This window comes from Alexandromys fortis, unplaced genomic scaffold (assembly GCF_014885135.2).
Source record: "Alexandromys fortis isolate MF-2015 unplaced genomic scaffold, M_Fortis_MF-2015_v1.1 scaffold_65, whole genome shotgun sequence".
Classification (NCBI taxonomy): Eukaryota; Metazoa; Chordata; class Mammalia; order Rodentia; family Cricetidae; genus Alexandromys; species Alexandromys fortis.
This window is the reverse complement of record NW_026067986.1, coordinates 8,379,789-8,400,941: the sequence shown is the minus strand read 5'-3', so window position 1 is coordinate 8,400,941 and position 21,153 is coordinate 8,379,789. Positions and strand designations below refer to the sequence as shown.

At 44.5% G+C, this 21,153-nt stretch overlaps 1 protein-coding gene across 1 annotated transcript; it reads right to left on the bottom strand.

Annotated features, from left to right (window-relative positions):
* Nucleotides 1-1,653: 1,653 nt before the first annotated feature.
* On the bottom strand, nucleotides 1,654-20,313 carry Slc40a1 (solute carrier family 40 member 1). The gene is made up of 8 exons (XM_050159254.1): nucleotides 19,952-20,313; nucleotides 19,438-19,505; nucleotides 14,879-15,038; nucleotides 12,609-12,724; nucleotides 11,799-11,925; nucleotides 5,803-6,048; nucleotides 4,447-5,097; nucleotides 1,654-3,296 (listed from the first exon to the last, which is right to left on the bottom strand). Exons 1-8 carry the CDS (start codon nucleotides 19,992-19,994, stop codon nucleotides 2,983-2,985), a joined length of 1,725 nt encoding a protein of 574 aa, XP_050015211.1. The 5' UTR covers nucleotides 19,995-20,313; the 3' UTR covers nucleotides 1,654-2,982.
* Between the last annotated feature and the right edge of the window lie 840 nt (nucleotides 20,314-21,153).

Genomic DNA, 21,153 nt, shown 5'->3' with positions numbered 1-21,153 from the left:
GTCCTACTCACAGAGATCAGACATCTTCTGCGTTCCTGGGGTCCAATCTCTTGAAATGCCACCATCCTCAACGGCTCCATGTGGCCGCACTTGCCCGGTCAGGGAAATACCGGGATAGTTAGAGTTGGTTTTCTAATATTACCTCCAAGTTCCAGGAGGGAAAGTAGAACCTCAGAACTCACTATGACTGATTCAAAGCCAAAGAATGTGCACTGGGCTCTGGGCTTCCTGCACTCTTATCCAGGATACCATAAACTAATAACCCGGGCTACAAAACTGCGGCTCTTTATAGAGAAAAACACATAGCTCCCCAACTCCAGCCGTACAGGGAGTGAACCAGCATAGGACCTAACTAGTCCCTCTGAATGTGGGTGACAGTTGTATGGCTGGGGCAGACTGTGGGGCCACTTCCTACTGCTTGTATTGGTTTTTTTGGGAACCCGTTCTTTTTGGATGGATGCGAGGACCTTGAACCTTCCCCAAAGCAATGTGCCTTACCTCACCCTCTGAGGAGTGGATGGAGGAGTGGAATGTGGGGGGGAAGGTGGAGGGGATGGAAGGAGGGGAAGGAGTGGGAACTGGGGTTGGTAGGTAGGATGAAAAAAAAAGTTTTCTTTTTAAAAAACAAATAAATAAAAAGATCACATTATCCAATACAGATGTCCTATAATAAAAACAACTTAAATAATTAGCCCCAAGGATGAGCACATGGGGCTACATGAAGTTAAAAGTTTCTACACAGCCAAAGAAGTTATCAGCGGGGTGAACGACAGAAGAACCAGCCACACTTCAGACAGGGAGCTGACATCCAGAGTTTACAAAGACGTGCAAACATTAAGCGCAAAACCTCTAAACTGCTGACTGAGGAATGGGCTACCAAATAATGCACCCCCCCCCAAGAAGAAACATCAATTGCTAAGAAGAATTTCAAACTGTGTTCAACGTCCTCCTCCATCATCAGGGAAGTGAAGATTATATATATTCTGAGATGGCACCTCACCCATCAGGACGGCCTTCAGATAGCAAACGCTGGCAAAAGGATGTGGAGGAAAGGGACCCTCGTTCATTGCTGGTAAGAGTAGAAACTAAAATAGCCATTCTGTATGCCATGATGGAGCCAGAACTGCCATGGGAGCCAACTATAGCACACCAGGGTGTGTCCCCAAGAACTCTCTATCCTACCATAGGTAGCCACGCACCCCGACTCATTACCGCTCTCTCCACAACAGCGAGGAAGTGGAAATAACCTACATACATGTCCATGGGTAGATGAGTGGAGAGCAAAAATGTGGCATATCTACGCAACAGAATCCTCTCTACATAAAGACGGGAAAATTTGAAAATTTCAGGGGGAAAAAAATGGATCTTTGTGGGTCTAGATATGAGTAAAACTTACAAAGGAGGAAACCAAGGCACGGTCAGGTGGTGAGGAAGGTCAAGAAATGGTCAAAAGGACATAGAAAGAGGGAGAGTTACTGAAGGCACAAGGGAAGAGGTCAGTGGTGAAGGATGGGGAGGAGATGAGAAATTGGCTATGGCATACATTGTTCCAAAGGCCATAATGACACCAAACGCCTTATATGCTAGTTTTTGAAAGAAGTTAAAAAAAAATAATAATAATAATTGGAGAGAAACCAACTCAGTAAAGAGAAATTAAGATTTTCAAAACATTTTATATAGAAACGTTTTATGAAGATTTTACAACATAGTAAATCATGTCATACTGTGTAGAAAGAGGAGGAGAAGATTAAACTCAACTACAAAGTGCTCGAAGCAACAACGTATTGCAGCCTCCATGAAAGTGCATAGAAAGTTAGGCAATGTCCCAGGTGGGCACTGGCAGGTTACACAATAACTTGCAAAACAGTTTTAAAAATATATACAAACAGTTTTTCCTTTTACTCTGCTCGGAGGTACTGACAGGGGAACCTTTGTGGCCGGCTTTGCTCTAAATATAATGCAGAGGTAACCAACGCCTAAGCCCAAATCTATCAAAGTAAAATGTTGCGGGGGATGGGGGGGTGGAGGAGGTGGGAGGGTGGGCGGGCACTGGGCCAATGACTCCCAGGTCTTTCTTTGCAAGAGTGGCCGCTCTTCTCCAGGCCGCTTATGGGGCTGGAGGGCAGCTAGCTCGTGTACTAAGACAGTGACCGCTGACAACGACGGCGACTCTGGTTCCATGGGGGCCTCAGCCCTTAGGTGTAGTGCTTAACTGTCAGCGGCTACAGCCACACGGATAACCTACTTTACGACCTCCTGCCCGGCCCTAGGAGTCTACAACTTTGGCCGTGCACACCTACAGCTTTTGTGATTCACTTTGGGAAGAGCCCCAGGCGTGTTACTGGAATATTTTGCCCGACCTGATAGTCGAAATGCAAAGGGTAAGCCATAATCCTTTTTTTGAACAATGCTGGTTACATAATTTCATTCTGCACATACAATAAATTCCTTAAGTTCAACGGGCTTTAGAAGGGTAATACTGGTTCTCAAACTATCATCTTCATACATGGAGAAAAACCTGATCCTATCACATACCTGAGAATGATATGATTGATCTAAAAAAAAAAAAAAGGAAGAGGGCTAGACTTTTCCAAGAGTGAGTCTTGGGGAGAATTGATTTATCTGAATTCTAGCAGATATAATAAAAATACCTGCTAAGGAGTAACTTAACTCACCCAATAGCCAGCCACTCTTTGTAAAATTTCATATACTCCTAAGAGCAAAGGAACTCCGTTTTCACCATTAGAGTCTCTCCATAGGTACACTAATCTTTTCTTTCCCTCTTTTTTTTTTTCCCCCCATGTCTAAATGTAAGGGAAAATAACCAGTCCACCTTGGTTGCATTAGGTTAGTTAGTGCTCTTAGCCCTCAAGGCACAGCGGTGGTAAAAGTCAGAGAAAAGGCATTTATTGGAATCGTGCGGTACAGAATAAGCACACACGCCCTCCCTAATCTAGCAACAGGGGCCAGAGCTGAACGACTTTACACGACAGAGGTGTTGGCCTGATTTTCGTCGGTCACTTCCTTTTCATCGGGACCACACACAAAGAGCTGGTGGCCCAGAGTCTTCTGGGCAAATCGGAAATACATGAGATGGCCCATTGCCACGAAGGAGACGGAAATCAACACGAGCAAGCCAAAGGCTTCGGGATTGGGAGCCAGGATAACCATGATGAAATGCAGGAGGTCGAGAAGGTAGTTCATGGAGTTCTGCACGCCGTTGATAATGCCTCTTTCTGATTCAACTACATTTTCTTGCAGCAACTGTGTCACAGTTAGATCAAAGGACCAAAGACCTATATGGAACAGGAGATTGTAAAAGATTAAATTTTAGCGTGTCATTTAACTTATAGTTATATATAGCTTACATCATGCGGGTGTGTTAAAATATGCAAAATACATTGGAGCTCTCGATTCTTTGAATTGCCCATAGATAGAAAATAGTCATCACACTTTTCCTTATATAATTTATCAGTATACACTGGATTATTAATGCCTTTAAGAAATTATTCTTACAGCCACCGGACCCAATAGAGCTAAGCCACAAGCATCTCAGTCCCATTTTTCTGCGGTTATTCAGACGACAAAAGTAAAATGGCATCAGGAAGCAGAGCCTATGAATTCTAGCAGGTCTAAAGTTTAAAGTAATCTACCGTGCGGCCATGGCTAAAGAACACGGAAACTTTAATCCACTCTGCCATTGCTGCCTGAGTATCACAGGGCTCCCAATAAAGCTGTCTTGCCTGAGTATTAATGCCTCTGATAAATTCATGAATTGCTCTGTATCACAAGATAAATATGGGTTCGTTTCAAGAAGAAATGGATTCAGAGGCCACACACCAGAACTCCATTAATGATTACTTAAATTCGGCTCTGTAGGATGCCTTGACATTGTGCTTCTGGCCAGAGGTATAAAACTAATTTGTGTGGCAAAGTATGTAACGTAGAAAATGCCTATCAGCTAGAGGGGACTTGTTTGTGAAAAGTGTTTCTTACAACCATGATGCCTTCAAAAGAATAACAATTTAAGGCATGTCCCTAGCACAAGAAGACCCTGGGTTTGATCCCCAGTAACACACGAGAGAGAGAGAGAGAGAGAGAGAGAGAGAGAGAGAGAGAGAGAGAGAGAGAGAAATATTAAATATTTAATCCTCAAAAATATTCATTTAAGGATGTACCTCAAAATTAGAGTTCTCACTTAACATGCATAAGGTCCCAAAACACACACACAATTCAGAAAAAAAAAATCCTAAACATTTTCTATACCTATACACATATAGTTTAAAATATTAAGTAAAATTTTATGTTAATGAGTAGATCCTATATATAAACTGGGGCTTTTGCTTAAATTAACATGCGTGATTTCAGATAATTTACTGTTGAATTCTCTTCGCTATTGCTCCCAGATGAGTTAACTTTTTTAATACAGAGAAAGAGAGTTCTTACCGATTCTAGCAGCAATGACGCCCGCGAAGAGCAGGCTGACGGAGATCATGGGCTCGGATTTAGTACTAATCTCATGGACAGTATTAACAATATTAGACATGTTGGACATAGGCGTTTCAGTCGTAAAGCTGGTCTCGGGTATCTTGGTAGTTGCGGGCACTGGCTCCGCCTGCATAAACCTAGAACGTATATCTTCGAATGGAGAAACAGATAGGTCCAAGGGGCTTCCAGGCATGAACACGGAGATCACACACAAGATCAAACAGGAGAGCTGCGCCAGTCCTGAGAACAGACCAGTCCGAACAAGGCCGCATTTTCGGCGCAGCCAAGTGAAAGCCACGGTCCCCATTATTCCAGTTATTGCTGAGGCTCCCATCAAAACACTGAGGACGGAGCCGCTCAGCCCCTGAGTGTAGGCGTACCCTGTAGTGATGCAGTCAAAGCCCAGGACTGTCATATAGAGGAAAGCCAGGCCCATGCCAGCCAGGAACACCGGCTGGTTGTAGTAAGAGACCCAACCATCCCGAAAGGTGCGGAAGGGCTCGGCCATCTGGGAGGCACACGTGGGCTCTTGCTCGGGTTCAAGTTCGCGGATGTTGGAGTCTTTCTCGCCCATCAGGTGAGATTGCTCCAGAGATTTTGGCTCAGTATCTGCAAATAAGACACATCATTGGTTTGGGTTTCCTCATTCTCCTCCTGTGTGGGTCTCCTTGACTACTACATTGTAAATATTGCTTTCCTTTTACTGGTAATTTCAGAATTACAGACATGCAATAGGTCCCAAGTAACAGTTCTGGTGTAAAAATAAATACCATTGGTCTCTTTTTCAAACCTCTCTTTCTTTCAGAGATTATGGTCTCACTCACTGAAGCAAATAGCAGGAAAACTTATCAGATAAAGTAGAAAAATTATACGGAGAAGTACACTATCTTCTTTTAAAACCTTAATAAGATTTCTTTTACCAGAAAAGCAGCTTCCACTTCTCTGGGGAAAATCCTGCCTCTATCTCCCCCCCCCCCCCACCCCCACTGTCCTCTAAATGGCTATTTTACTCCCCTCAGGAATGCTAGGAAATGCCCACGTTCCCTGTCTTCCCATTTCTATGATTCAGTTTCCCGACCATCCTCACTCAGTTACTCCTCTGTGCCCACTGCCCGCAACAAGAAAAGCGGCCAGGGACCTATCCCAAGTCTTTTTATAGCCAACCCCCAGTCCTTTCCAGAATCTCAAAAGATGACAGCCAACGCATCTAGACCCTCCCTGGAAAGACGGCCTAAAATCCAAACTAGCATCCGGTCTTTGGCAAACTCCCGAGGGCTGAACTTAGAACCAAGAGCTGGTGGTTTGGCCAGTTACCTTTGGGTGCATTCAGTTGCTTCATTTCTGCCTCCTCTACTTTGAGAACAGCTTTCACGGCCAGAGCAGGGGTCTTCTGATACACCTTCCAGAGCAAGAAGTACTCCACACACATGGACACGAGATTCCAGCCCGAAATGAAACCACAGCCAATGACCGGGGAACCGAACGTCATGATCTGGCCCACGGCCATGGGGGCCAGGATGTTGGTGAGCTGGTCGATCCTTCTGATGGTGGCATTCATATCTACAGAGGCAAGAGGCAGGTGGGTGAGAGTTCAAACCTATCAAAGACAGCCTGATCACTTACATCATAGAAAGCGAAAAGCCAAGAGGACAGATCCCTGGAAGGCCAGTTTCTAAAGGCATCGTGTGACCAAAACATTTGCTGTGAAGAACAGTCCCTGTTTTCATGAAGCTAACACTCCTCTAGGAAAAGCCAGTCATCCAACCAACAATATACACTATGCACGATATATTACAGATGTGTGTAGAAATATGTATCTACAAATGCTGCAAGGAAACATCTGGTATGTAAACTGTGAAACACATACATTGTTTATGTTAAAGCAGTAGTCCTCAGCCTTCCTAATGTTGCAACCCATTGACACAGTTCCTCATGCCATGGCAACCCCCAGCCATACAATCATTTCATTGCTACTTATTAACTATAACTTTGCTACTGTTGGGAATTGTAATGTAAATGTCTCATATGCAAACCCCCAAAGGGGTCACGACCCACAGGTTGAGAACCACTACTTTAAAGGCAGACTCATGATGCGCTGGTAATAGATTATGGCTGACAGAGTCTAAGAAAGAAGCGTCATCGACGGTTCTAAGGAGCGCTGTTATTTTTATTTTTCTTGCGTTACTAAGTACTGAGAAGCAGACAACTTTGGAGTAATCAGGTTTCACATAAAAGCACTAGAATTGGATTTTGGAAATGCTGATTTTGATAAGGCTCTTTGGAGACCGATAGCTACATCAAGGAGGCTGAAGATTCAGAAAGAGATATGAGCCGATTTCAGAAGTTTTTAAAATGACGAAATAAGATTGACTCTCAAGGGGGTGTGTGTAGAGCACAGACCAGGTTCTAAACTGTTGGGAATGCCAATATTGAGCAGTCAAAAACATGAGCAGGAACGAGCAAAGTGATAAAAAAAATAATAAAAAAATAATAATAAAAAAATAAAAAACAAAACAAGAATGCCGTGTCCTAGAAATGAAAAGGGGACAGTTCTTCAAAGTGGAGGAAAACCGCCTGCGCCAAGTGCTTATGGTGACACTCAAGAAACAGAGAATGAGAGGGGCGCTCGGCGGTGGCACTCAGACGTGAGACTAAGAGGGGGCACTCAATGGGCCCCTGAGAACCAGTGGACACCTCAAAGACAACAGAGCAGGAGGAGCCCACAAGCAGTGCCAACTCCAGGAAACACTGTTTTCTTATCTTTCCAATAGGTGTCCCTTCAGGGCACAATGTGAATGCTGCCCCCCGGGGAAATGCTACAGAGTAAACCACAGGGAAAGTTAGCAAGCGGAGAAAGTTAGCAAGCATGAGGAAGGTGGCATGGTAGACGCTCCTGCAGGATGTAAGAGAAAATGCAGAGCTGTCCTTCAGGATGGAGGGAAAGAGGCTGAACGCAGAGCCAGGCTCGTTCCTCTGACGGCACACTGAGCTAAGTCATGTCTTTTCTCCAGTCTTGCTCTACTGTGAAAGTTGGCTTTAAAGGGGGTGACTGAGTTAGCCCAACAACAGGAGAGAGAGCCAAGTGAACCAAGGCTTGACCTGGGAGTCAAGCATGGCGCCGTGACTGACGTTGGAATTTAAACAGGGTAAGAGAGGGAGAACGGAAAGGGTCCTAGGTGGTAAGAAGGCAATGGATTCTGTAGTTCATACATGGCAGCCAGCATGCAAGGGTTGTTTGGAAGTGACAAAGAGTGAGCTTATGAGAGGAAGATTTTCGCCGTGATAACAGGGTTTTCTAAAGTTGGTTCCTGGATGTACAAGAGTATCGAAGATGAAGGAAGGGCAGCTAAGGTAATGATCCACTTTGCCGTGCCCTATAGCACGAAGGAGGGCGAAAACTCATGAGGCAGATCCTCGGCAATCATCTGGGTCAGCCAGGAATAATCAATACGTGACTAACGAGAATCCTTGGGAATGGCCTCTCTCCTTCCCCTCATTCCTTCGGCGTCGGTGGCTTTCTGATTAGTCCTAGGAGTGTACAAGGCACACACGATAACGGGAGAACTTTGATATTCATCACCTTTCACTTGAAAGGCAAAGGCAGCCGGCACCGACCTCCCGTCGCAATGCCTTCCTAGAGGCAAAGGTAGCGGTCGTGGTCAGGTCAGACATCTCGCACAGAGGTATGTCTTCCTTCACACAGGCTCCCCTAACGTCTGCCTGCCCACTAACAGGCTTCCAGTGCGCAAGCCAATAGGGACACGAGGAACTGATCCAAGTGACTCAGCAATTTGAGTCCCAAAAAGAAAAGCAATTCAAGAAAGATCAGCTGCGTCTTAAAACCTCGCTACAACAGGAAGTGTTTTAGTCAAACGTTTCCCTTTCCTAGATGATCAAGAACTGGGGGTTCACAGAGCTCCCGGGACCCCAGTTTCCATATTTTATAGAATACTTAGGAAGGCAATAGTCAAGAAAAAGGTGGCATCGGGAAACAGCTTGTGTCTTTCTGGAGCAGAAGGAACTAGCAGCCGTTTCGAAGACCTAATTGTTTGGATGGCGATATCCTAGAAGAGAACCAGTCTTCTGAACGTTCACACGTATGCGCTCTGTGAATTTACATTGATTCGCACGCGAAGACTCAAGTGAGGGTTTGCCTCATGCTGGTTTGGTGGCTTTGGCTATAGCTATGGTACAGAACATGGCACGACACAATGTCTTTCACCGTGACAAGTACATGATACCACACAGGAGAAGACGTGTTCAAAGGGGACTTGCTGGGCAACCAGGAGCCAGCAGGCTGCTCTGTCTAGAACGTGAAACCAACTTTTTTAAGCAATTGAGCTAAGGCATGAAACCTACGCGCCATACTTTGTCAAAGCGAATCACCAGATTTTCCTCCAGAATACTTAGCCAGAAACCCCAAGAAGCTGTCACTACAGACTGCCCCCAACAAAGGGGCAAGAGAGACAGACGGATTAGAAAGCCTGGGGAAGGAGGACGCAGAGTCTACATGGAAGAGAGAACCTGAAAAATATCTGACTAGTTCCTAGATTCGTTAAGAGTACACATGTGAAAAACTATACTTTGGCCTCAATGATATAGTTTTCAATTTTAGAACTCTCTGAAATCAAGAATGCTGGAATAAAGAAACAAGAGCAGACAACAACCAGCCGCCAGCTCATAGTCTTATTCTTTATGTATGCACATGTATGTGTGTGCATGCACATGCACGCACACACGCACATGTGCACACACACACACACACAAACACACACAAACACAGCCAACTCTCCTGCTTGGTTTTCTTACATCCTTACAGGAAGCCAAGGCAACAGACTCTACTTTTCTTCTTTTCTCTTCTGTTTTTCTTTAGTCATGTCCCTTCCCCAACCCCCGACTTTTCTGCTTATAGCAGAAATGACACACCAAATCCATGGTCAGACGTCCGCTGACCCTCCGAATTAAGAAGTCTCTGTATTCTGTTTGGAAGCATGGATTTTAGTTAACATCCACTGGGGGTAAATATCAGAAAATTTGTAGGTGTCCTTCAGTGATCTATCAGCCTGGCTGTGGGGGTGGGGGCAGAAACTAAGACTGGACCACTTGACCAATAAAAGAGATCGGCTGACATTCCGTTTCCCTTTTGAAACTGAGGAAAGCCCACAAGGCTAGGAAACAGGCTGTCTTTTCTAGATTCTTCTACCACGAAATAATTCACAAAGAAGGAGAGGGGTCAGCTGAAAAATGGCCAGTCCTATTTTCAATTGTTCTGGAACATTTTCTCATAGATCCACAGAGTTAGGTTGTCTGTGTCTATGTATTTATTTTGAGAATTTCCCTGGAACAAGGCTTTTTGTTGTTACTGCTGTTGCTCTTCTTTGCTTGCTTGTTTGTTTGTTTGTGACAGGGTTTCTCTGTGTAACAGGCTCTGGCTGTCCTGGAACTCACTTTGCAGACCAGGTTGGCCTCAGACTCAAAGAGATCCACCTGCCTCTGCCTCCCAAATGCTGGGATGAAAGGCGTGCATGGCCACTGCTTGGCCCTAATAAAGCTCTTTTAAGGAGGAAAACAACTTTTAAAATTCATTCTTTTTATTACTTTTTAATGATGATGCATTAAGGGTACGTGCCCACAGAGCCTAGAGGCATCACACCCCCTGAAGCTGGAGTTTCAGGTGATTGCCTAATGCCATGCTGGGAATAGAACTCAGGTCCTCCAGAAGAGAGGAATGGGCTCTTAAGGAGCCAGCCATCTCTCCAGTTCCCTAAAATAACCTTTTTTTTTTAACTTAATGGACTTTATAGGCTCAAAATGAGTGCAGTTAATAAATTCAGATAAGTGAAAGAAAAATAATTTAGAGGGCCAAATATTTTTTTCCAAATATGTTAGAAAAATACATTTGTGACCTGTTTTCAAAATACACTCCTTCTTATCCCCTGAATTTTAAAACACAGACATATTTTACATGCTCAAAACAATGTTAAAAGGAGAAAGTTAACAAAAAAGGGGATGAAGTCTTATCTTCTCTTTCAGCAGAACAAAAAAAGAGATGTGAAATTAGTATTATTTTTTATAAATAAACAAAAATGGAAGGGAATTTTCTGGAACACATTCACTGTTCTGCTCTCCCACAAAACCCCAGTGTATTTCCCTGGGTTGTAATACGGTTACCAGGAGGTAATGATTCAGACAAATTCTTTTTCTTTTAGAGCAAAGGTGTGCAACTTTGAAAATTAAGAGTGTGGTATTGCCAGTCACCTACAAATACGTGGGACCACGTTCATAGCTATCTGGAGGCACACAGGCAGTAGGGACAAGCCTGTTCCCGGTCTCCCGTAGACTTTGCCCCTTTCAATTCCTGTTTCCTTCCCTCCTTCTTTTTATGTTTGAACCACCAGGTCTAGTCAAACGGAGCCACTTGCTAACCCCGGCACACAGTCTTCGCTTCTGCGTCCTCGAGTGGGCCGTTTTAGTCATCGGGAATGGCTTTCCTGTCTGTCAGGATTGTTGGGCAATGCGCTTGTGATACTCATTATCTTAATGACCCGCAGAGTCGGCTCAGCTGATCGGGGTGACCTTCCTCTCTCACCTTGTGTAATTACCAAGCCAGTTCAAACCTGCGGGCGCTTAGGTGAAGAAGGAGGATACCCGGTAAGCCAGGGGCCTTAGGAGCATTCGTGAAATAAGGCATGTGTCTTGAAGACACTCTGGTCTTTTCTTAAGCCTCTTGTCTGTGTTTCCAATAAACTAAGATTATTTGTTAAAGAACACGTTCTGTCTTCTGTTTAAAAATATTTCAAAAGTCTTACATTTTTTAGGATGTGAGATAATTACTCTTCAAAAGAAATTTTTTTTTGAAGTGAAAACTAACTTCAATAATCTCTGCTACAACTGTGTTATCTCCATTTTGGTAGAAAGAAACAAAGTACCAATGGTACAATCCTTAAAGTGCATGTGATATTTCCATATTTATGAGGGCAAAATACTGTGTCAGATTGTCACCGTGACAACTGGAATTGAGAAACAGCATAATTTAAAAAGAAAAAAAAACCGAAAAGTTCAAATGAGATGTTCTACTCGCTAGATTTACAGAGAAGGATACAGTAGGAAGGATCCTAAAGTTAACTCCGGAGCACTTAGGTAAGTCACCGCACTGTCTGACGTCTGTAAGGGCAGCAGTGCAAAACCCTGGTGCTTCCCGTGGAGTGTCCTTAAAGCCTTCCCAGACAACCCACGGTGAAAAGGCGTCCCATCCCACTCACGGCCATGGATTCATGGGTTCCTTTAGTCGAAAGGGTCATCCCAGTTACCTGCTAGTCTGCTTCTGTTTTCTCCCGCCACCACAACAATCCAGTCCCTTTGGATTGTGATGGCGGTAGCAGTGCTGGCCAGATTCGCGATGTTCGCGATAGTGATGATCATTATGTAGCAGGCAGTCTAAGGAATCAGAGCAAAAAACTCGACTTAACACGGAAGCTTATCTTTTTTTTTTTTAATTTCAGTGTCATTCATAAAAAGTAACTCTACTTTCTGCACAAGGGACAAATGAGTACCAGGAGTCAGGGCATCATTCAGATCTGTACTCTCTATGGTGAATTCAAAAGTTATACAATCTCCATTTATATGACAGTTGAATTTTTTTTAAACATCATCAAAGGAGAATCAAGAGAATCAAAATGGGGTTGGAGAGATGGCTCAGAGGTTAAGAGCATTGCCTGCTCCTCCAAAGGTCCTGAGTTCAATTCCCAGCAACGACATGGTGGCTCACAACCATCTGAAATGGGGTCTGGTGCTCTCTTCTGGCCGGCAGGCAGACACACAAACAGATTAATGTATACATAATAAATAAATTAATTAATTAATTAAAAAAAAGAGAATCAAAATGACCCGTGGATCTGGAAATCGATATTAAAGGTTACAGTGAAAACTCACAAGGTACACTCCTAGACTGAAAAAGGGTTACACCTTCACTGCAATTGGATGTTCTGTTCTCTCATCCAGAATCCTGGGGAGCTGAGGCACAGCTCAGTGGTGGGAGTGTATGCTTAGTACTTCTGAGGTCCCGGGCTCCATCCTCAGGACCCGGAAAACAAACAGCAAGAACCCCGTGGAGAACTTACGAGGACCCATCCGTGATACATCGTCAGAAGCTCATGTTTGTGTAAGAAGACCATCATGAGGATGATTCCGCAGAGGATGACGGAGACGTTCTGCACCACCAGTGAAGTCTGGGCCACTGAACGGAGCAAAAGCAAAATGTTCACTGCACCGGCATGGTTGAGCAGGACGCTGTCACTCACATGATTGCTGAGCTACATGGATGCACACGAAGAACTAGTACAAGACCAAGAAACCCCGCCAAGAGTAAATTCTGCCTCAGCTAGGTCCTGCCCACAGACCTGAGAACCCTGCAAACAAAATAATGGAGCCGTGGCTTTCTTCTATTAGTTGAAGTCTTTCATGATAACTGCATATTTATCTCATTAATTCTTAGGAAGTGTACTATTACAAACAGAAGTGTTGTATGGATAAGATCCATCCTTCAACCCTCAACTGCTTAAGCTAAAATAAAAACACGTAGGAGGTTAGAGAAGAGCTGAAGAGGAAGTGGACTCTGTAACCTCTCGCTTACGTGGCCAGTTTGATCTAATAAAATAAGGAAAAATACACAAACATTTGCCCAGAACCCATACATCGTAGATTTCTTCTGATTTGTATTTTGCTGTCATTGCTATGAAATTCTGAGCTATGCCTTCCATCAGAGAAAATGCAAGGTCCTGTTAGGGAGAGACACTCTTCATATAGGTGAGCAAGGCCAGGTAAGAACCCAGTAGCCAATTTCCTGCCACTCATAGGCAGATCATTAGGACAGGATATTTAATGGTTCTTAAGCCTATGCCTGGTAAGTGTGGAGGATAACATTCACCTTCCTTCCCTTGTGGAATCACAATGATCTTCAAATAAAATATTTGTGAAAGCACTGTGGAAAGTATAAGTTACAATTACAGATCTTGTCATCCAGAATGGGAAAACTTATTCCCATTATATGATTCCCATAATTTGATCTTATTATGAAGATCATATCAAAGACTTAAAACAAAACAGACTCCTCTCAGAAGGCAGCCCGAAACAAAACCCAACGCACGTATGCATGCATGCATCCATATCTAAGGATTAAAAACCAAGTCCCCACACACCAGAAGGAAGGCTATGTGGGCAGACGACTAGAACCATCTCAGGACAATAATGAAGGTACCGCAACATCTCAGAGAGCAGAGGAAGAAATAGTGACTTCATCCTGTAAGGAGCAGGGAAGAGTCACATGAAGGGTGGCTCGTGAGACGCTGAGACTGCAAACACAGGAGACTCCTATCATATACCACAGCCTTCTCCATCCAGCTTAGCACTTCCCTAACGCATGATTGCAACACTCAACCACGTTATGGTTAAAGGATCCTGTGGAGAATATTCTTGCGGCTAGCTATCAAGAGAATTTGGTTTTCCCTAGTGTATAAATTATTTTTTCTATATGCGCTCTTATGGACTTTACTCTCAAAATAGGAAAATCTTCCTATGAATCATTTTACTAGTAACGCCAAATCCTAGAACTCTGTAAGCCTGTCGACTCTTTATTTAGGAGCAATCACCCTGAGCTGAACAAAGCTAGCTATACTTTAGAGTTTTCCCTGTGTCTCTCTTCAGGCAGGCATGGACAGCTCTTTGCATTATTAACTGAGCTTCAAATAATTATCCACACACATCTTATATTACTATAACCAAATTGCTTACTTATTTCCAATATCTTGTATATAAAACAGAATATATCTTGATGCCTTAGAATAAAAATCATTGTATCATGTGTACATATAATACATGCACGATTTATTATAATTTCTTTTTTTTTTCCTAAAAAAAAAAGACGTGTAATTCAGCTGTATGTTGTCCAGACATGGTTATTCTCCCTTGGATCAGTATTCAGTTGTCAAATTCCACTGCACACCTTTAAATGTACACCAGAGGACAGATGTTCAAGCTGTACCCAGGAACCTCACACTAGAGGGCCTCTAGCGCAACTCATGGTGAGGGAGGAAGCCAGAACCTAAGCAAACTTTTAATGTTTAACGCGATTCCCAGAAAATTGGCTACCGGGTTAATTGTTAACATCTGAAACGGACAAACTGCCAAGAGAAAGAAAAATCCATGAAGTCAATGCCCTGACACCCCAACTAATGCAGCTGCCTCAGGACCCTGAATCCAGATGTGGCCTCAGCCCCTATCCCTCAGCTGTGTTGCGCGAGACCTTTCTCTGAGTCATGATTTCTTCTCTCCCGTACAGAGGAAACACGGGCTGGTCCAAAGAACACAGGCTGAGTTACGTAATGGCACTCACCTTTCAGTCTGGCATTCTTGTCCACCCAGTCACCAATGATGGCGCCCATGACCAGGACGGAGCCCGCCACCACCAGCCCGTAGACAGCTGTCAGAAGGAGGCTGTTTCCATAGAGTTCCACCAGAAACACGGACACGGCAAAATGCCACATCCGATCCCCCTGAAACAAGACAAGGAGGTTTGGTTGAAAGGTGTTGAGCTTGTAGCCCGCTGTAGTCAAGAAGTCGTTTTCTTATCAAAAGGATGCTTTCTGGCTACATAGATGATTTTCCAAGTCAATAATTATGACTTGACAATTGGCCTAATGTTAAAGATTCATTCCAGCACAATGGAAAAGTCAAGCTTCATTACTTATAATTTCGAAGCATTAATTTAACTTAAGGGCTGACACAAGCCAGTTTTTCAATCTAGGAACTTGTAGGAATGGCCTCTGAGACCTCTGATGGGTTTTCATTGCTATCTTTTTTATTTTTAATGTGTTATTCCATGAGTAAATGTTTTCAAAGTTGTAAAATAGCAGAACAAACAGAAGGGGGAAAATCAGTCATGGAAACTCTGATCCTATAAGACCAAAGATGTTGAAATATATATATAAGTAAACAGCTATTTTAATGTTTTAATAAAGATAAGTTTTGAAAAGATTGCTGAGTGTAGTGATGCACACTTTTAATCCCAGCACTCGGGAGGCAGAGGTGGGTGGGTTTCTGTGAGTTCGAGGCCGGCCTGGTCTACATAGTGAGTTCAAGGATAGCAAGAGTTACATTGTAGATTCTGTCATGAAACAAGCTGAGACAGAGAGTTATATCTTTACACAGTTCCAGAACATATAAAGAATTTTGTTATTAGTTGGCATAAAATGTGGTACAAGTGTAACAGAAACTTTTTAATTAGTCAGATAGATTAATACATGAGCTATCTAGAAGAGACATTCTATGAGATTATAAATTCCAGCCCGGACATTTTAGGTTAACATTGAGGAAAGACACCATTTCGTCAGAATCATCACTAAATTCCTTACATATTTGACCCTGTGTGAAAGAACTTCCACTCTGAGATCTTCCCAAAGTCTGGCAAAATCCTCGTGATAAACTTCATATGTTGGAAGGAAATTATTTTACTAATAAGTCAAACGCTATTAAATTTTAACAAGACTAAAATAACCATTTTAAATATTCAAAATTGAAACTGATTCATGCTAACACAATAAACAAGTCGTTCTCAGCTAGGGAGCATTCTATTCTTAGGGGTCACTTGCTAATGTCTGTAGATGCTTTGGGGGTATCACAGCCTCCCTGCCTGAAGGGAACTTGAGGTACGGAAATACTGCCGGCCTCCCTCATCCCATCAGGAATCATTTCCTGACCCCAAACATTAACACTGCAGAGGTAGGGAAATCTTTGTGCAAAGAATGATGCAATTTCCAATCATAATCCAAAACGAACACAAGATTTAGAGCTTGAAGAATGAGGTTGAAATTGCTCTGGCTATCCTAATTTCCAAAGACCTTCCAAGTATTAAGAAGTGGTAAACTGTGTGCTTATAAAAACCCCAAGAACGGGGCAACATCTAAGTAAACGCTGGCTAAGTACTCAGCCCGCCTTTTCACGCATCCATTGTCTGCCTCCCCGCCACACGCTCCAACTCTACTTTGATATTTGTTTACGTGCCTTCCTACCCACGCTGGATCTGAGCATTAGTAACCACAGTCATCAATCCACTTAATAAACGCCTCTAGACTGGTTTCCGATGCGTGCCCCACGCGACTGTGGCATCACAGCTTCAGCGGGCTCCTTTTCATGGTGCCCGCATTCCAATCTACAGAGACCGAGGCAAACCAGGCACAGGACAGAGGGTAGCAGAGGCTATGACGAAAAGGGACGTAGCAGGTGGCACTCTACGTTATGACAGAGGCCTCTGTGAGCAGAGAAGTAAGCCCCTCTTTTTCACGGTTTCACACTGCTGCTTTTGTTGTGGCTGCTGAATTGTGTTATAAACTCCTAAACAAAAGCACCTACCTCTCAGCTGGTTTGTGCTCTGACGGCACCATGAAATGTGATATCCAGTTAGTAGAAATGAAGTCAGAAATGAAAAAAACACACAGATCACACAAACCTAACCTCAGAGAACCTTCTGCCCAAAGACCTTATATCCAAGGTCTCAGGAATCACAGTTCAGTTGTGTTGGCAAGTGTGTGTATGTTTGTGTGTGTTGGCATGTGTGTGTGTGGTGTGTATTGGCGTGTGTGTGATGTGTGTGTTGACATGTTGTGTGGTGTGTGTATTGGCATGTATGTGCATGTTGGCGTATGTGTGTGGTGTGTGTTGGTGTGTGTGTGGTGTATGTGGTGTGTGTGGTGTGTATTGGCGTGTGTGTGATGTGTATGTGTTGACATGTTGTGTGGTGTGTTTATTGGCATGTGTGTGCATGTTGGCATATGTGTGTGGTGTGTGTTGGTGTGTGTGGTGTATGTGGTGTGTGTGGTGTGTATTGGCGTGTGTCATGTGTGTGTTGACATGTTGTGTGGTGTGTGTATTGGCGTGTTTGCATGTTGGTGTATGTGTGTGTTGGTGTGTGTATTGGTGTGTATTGGCATGTGTGTGGTGTGTCTGTATTGGCATATGTGTGTGTTGGCGTGTGTGTGGTGGTGTGATTTGGCATGTCTGTGTGTGTGGTGTGTTGACATGTGTGTTGGTGTGTTTGTGTGGTGTGTGTATTGGCATTTATGTGTGTGGTGTGTATGTTGGCATGTGTGTGTGTATTAGCGTGTATGTTGGTGTGTGTGTGTGGTATGTGTGTGGTGTATGTGTGTCTGCACACAGGAGACAAAGCACAGAAACAGAATTAACTACCTAGAGCTTCCCCTTTAGTACCCTTTGCATCGAAGACTAAGCACTAACCCCTCTATGGCCCAGTTGTTGCTGTAACATCTTTCTTTCTCCCGAGGACTCGTCTATTTGCTCAATTGACTATAAGGTTAGAACAAGCATCTTCCACCTTTCTTTAGGAACATGCTTTAAATTTTCTTTCTCAATACAAGATACAAAATAAACTAATAAAAAAAAAAACCTGGAACACCCATAGCTCTTCTCATGTGTCTGACACCCAAAGGTCACATGAGCCTTGAAGTTAATCAGTGTTTAGAAAAGAGGTGCCCTGGTTCTCTTTGAGGACTCCAGACCCTCACCCATCACCGGTCCCTTTGTGCTTAATATTACTGAATTAAATTGGAAGAACAAGCTATTGGTTTAGATTTATAAAGGGCTCTTTACTGTTTTCTTTTTCTTACGCCACCAGCTAGAACAAACTCAGACCAATTCCACTTTGTTTATGAATATATTTGCAGAGTCATCCCTGGGTAAGCATTCAGAACCCGGGAGTTAGCTTCTCTAGGAAGTTGTCTGAGGCTGCTGTTTCTCAGAGAGCCAACAACCCAACCTAATACCCTCCCGAGGACAGAGGGCACAGATTTCTGTGTATGATGGCCCCCATTCATGGCTTATAGGTAAGTCAATTAAAAGAAAGTAGCACTTCAAACTAGACTCTGGAAACTCTTTGTTCTTGTTAATAAGGCACAGAATATGCTTAGAGTCATGGCTTCTAAGCAGTAAGAATAATTGTTAAGGTTTCTAATAATCATCTATTGAACACATGCAGCCCTCTTTGGGGTTTTGGAGGGGGCTTATAGAAGAATCTAGAGCAGAAATTCTGTAATTTTCTCAAAGCCACTTAAGAAACCAATGGGAGAATTGTGAAGCCATGCCTAATTTCCCTGGGAGGTGGTTTTTATCCCAGCTTGTACTACCCACATATTAAGTTGCCACAGATAACAGCTTTGAAGATTAGAATTTTTATCATTCAGATATTTGATCTTGGATTAGGTATACTTAAGCTAATCTTACAATATTACTGTTATCCTGATAGGCCAATATTTGTTAGTATATCATTCTATTCTATTATTTTCATGATGCTGCATGCTGGAACCAGACTTTAACAAGAGGAAAGAGTTAAGTTTCTTTGCTTCTTCCTCCTCTTCTTCTTCTTTAAAAATTTATTTATTTTATATGCATGGGTGTTTTGCCTGCACGTATGTCCGTGAAGGTGCCCGATCCCATGAAATTGGGGCTACAGGCAGCAAGCTGTGAGCCGCCATGTGGGTGCTAGGAATTGAACCCGGGTCCTCTGGAAACGCAGTCAGTGCTCTTAACCACTGAGCCACCCCTCCAGACCTCAGAAAAAAGTTTCTTAAACGTGGGAAAAGAAAGAAGACTCACGAGATAACCTTTCCAGTTTGGGAGGGGGTAACAGAATTTGCCAACCCTAGGAATTATGCGTGTTTTCCTGTCCTTGTCAATCTTATTGTGGACAGTTTCCCTCTGTGAATTATTAGCATTTTACCATTAAGGAAACATTTACCAATAATCGTGGGAACTGTCTTCGGGGAAAAAAAAATTCTGCTGGAACATGTGTCTAAGAACAATTTCGCTTAACACAACTGTCTCCACAGAAAGTAAACAGAGCTTGCGCAATCGCGCGCGAAGAGCCATTGCAGTCTCACTTACCCAAGTTGAGAGAGCGTGGCCAAGGTAGAGAAGGAATTTTGCCGAGGTCAGGTAGTTTCCTAAGGATCCTACAAAGGCCCAGAGAGAGTAAATGAAAGCCATGTTTCGCCATACCCCTGCGCTCAGGTTAGAGTTTGCTTTGGGTCATACGTATGTGTGGTGTTTAAGCAGGTCACCTACAGATTTATGCATGCGCTTTACTTCATGCCATCCCCTGAGGTCCAGCGTGGCCTCTTGGCCAATAACCGCCCGACTTCATGCACCGTGAAGAAACTCCTGTTTCAACATTCTTCAACTTTGGTGAGGTTTGTTTATCAGGGCAAGGAATTCCACACTGCCCAGCGTACTCTATCTATCCTTGCTGATCTGCAAGCTCTTTTTAACCAAACTTTGAATTTACGTTCTTCGGAGCCTCCATCCAAACAGAAGTCAACCCTCGCGGAACTGCGTCCTCCACCCCCACCCCCGCCACCTGCAATCCCACCTCTTGATGCATTAGGATTATACAACTCACCACAGCATCCTTCCTGGCCGCTTTGATCTCTTGCCTTGGTCATGGCACCAGGCCCTCTCCCCTTGCTTGTTCTGGTGTTGGTTGCTGTAGCTGCTCTTGCCCGGGGGTTTGTTCACGGGAGTGCGAGGAACCGGAGATAGCACCGCTAAAAGCACAACAGCCTTGTGCCGCGAGACCCCAAAGGACAACTAGGACAAAGATCAACAGCAAAGCTGCCACCGGGGTCTCTCTCTGTCTCCTTTCCAAACTTAGCCAACACTGTAGCTGAAGTTGGAAAGCTAAAGCCTTATGGAAGCGGGTTGGAGGGTCCACCGGCCGCCGGGAGACCCTGAGCCTGCTCCCGCCGCCGCCACTGCCACCGCCGCGGCCGCGCCGTGGGCCGGGCCACCACTTATAGGCAGCCGGGGGCGGAGCTCGCGAGCGCGGGGGACGCCCCTCCCAGCAGGACACCAGGTCTGGGCGAGCAGCGCTCCGGGCCTCCCGGTGCTCGCTGCTCTGCCAGGAGTCACCCGAAGGGTGCGAACAACCGGCGCCTTGGCAGGGCCACCGCAGAAGAAACCCGAGAAGGGATCGGGTGTCCCGCATCGTGGCAGGGAGACCGTGCGTGGACCCCCGAGGGGACAACCGTGGAGACGTTTCCTGCAAAGGGCCGATTTGGCAGGTGCCAGAGCGTTGTGCTGCGCTCTGACCTCCCGATGGCCAGCCAGTCCCCAGGCAAAGCTCAGCGGGAGCTGGAGAGGAATAAAGGAGCCTCCCACCCCAGCTACTTTTTGGAATGCCGGTAGCTAAGTAAATACAAGTCCCGTCACAGAGGCAGCCTTCCTGGCCTCCACGTCCGGCCTCCCTGCGACCCAGAATGTCTTCCTTCCCCAGACTGTAGAGAGGGGACTCAAAAGCAGTGGAATCAAAGCGCAGGAAGGGGACTCGGAGATCAGAGAGCAACCCTCCACAGCCCAGTCAGTGACCACAGGCCTCCCAGCCCAGACTTCTGTCCTCCTGCAGGAGCAGCCAGGAGGCAGCTCCCTTCAGGGTCCTTTTCTCTGGGCTCTCAGCCCGCCACACCTGCCTCCTTTGCTCCTCTCCAGGTCCCAGAATCAGACAGGAGGTTACCAGGAATACTGGTTGTCCCGGTTGGGACCCTGGGTTTGACCCAGTCTGATTAAAGCCACTTGGTAGCCTCCAGAAGGAATGGGTTAAATATA

Excerpts from the sequence above, each read along its gene's own strand:
- Slc40a1 (XM_050159254.1), bottom strand. The coding sequence starts at position 19,994 with ATGACCAAGGCAAGAGATCAAAGCGGCCAGGAAGGATGCTGTG. Across the intron at positions 11,926-12,608 it reads TGTATCACGGATGGGTCCTC|ACTGCCTGCTACATAATGAT; the intron begins GTAAGTTCTCCA and ends CTGATTCCTTAG. Across the intron at positions 6,049-11,798 it reads AAACAGAAGCAGACTAGCAG|ATATGAATGCCACCATCAGA; the intron begins GTAACTGGGATG and ends TTGCCTCTGTAG.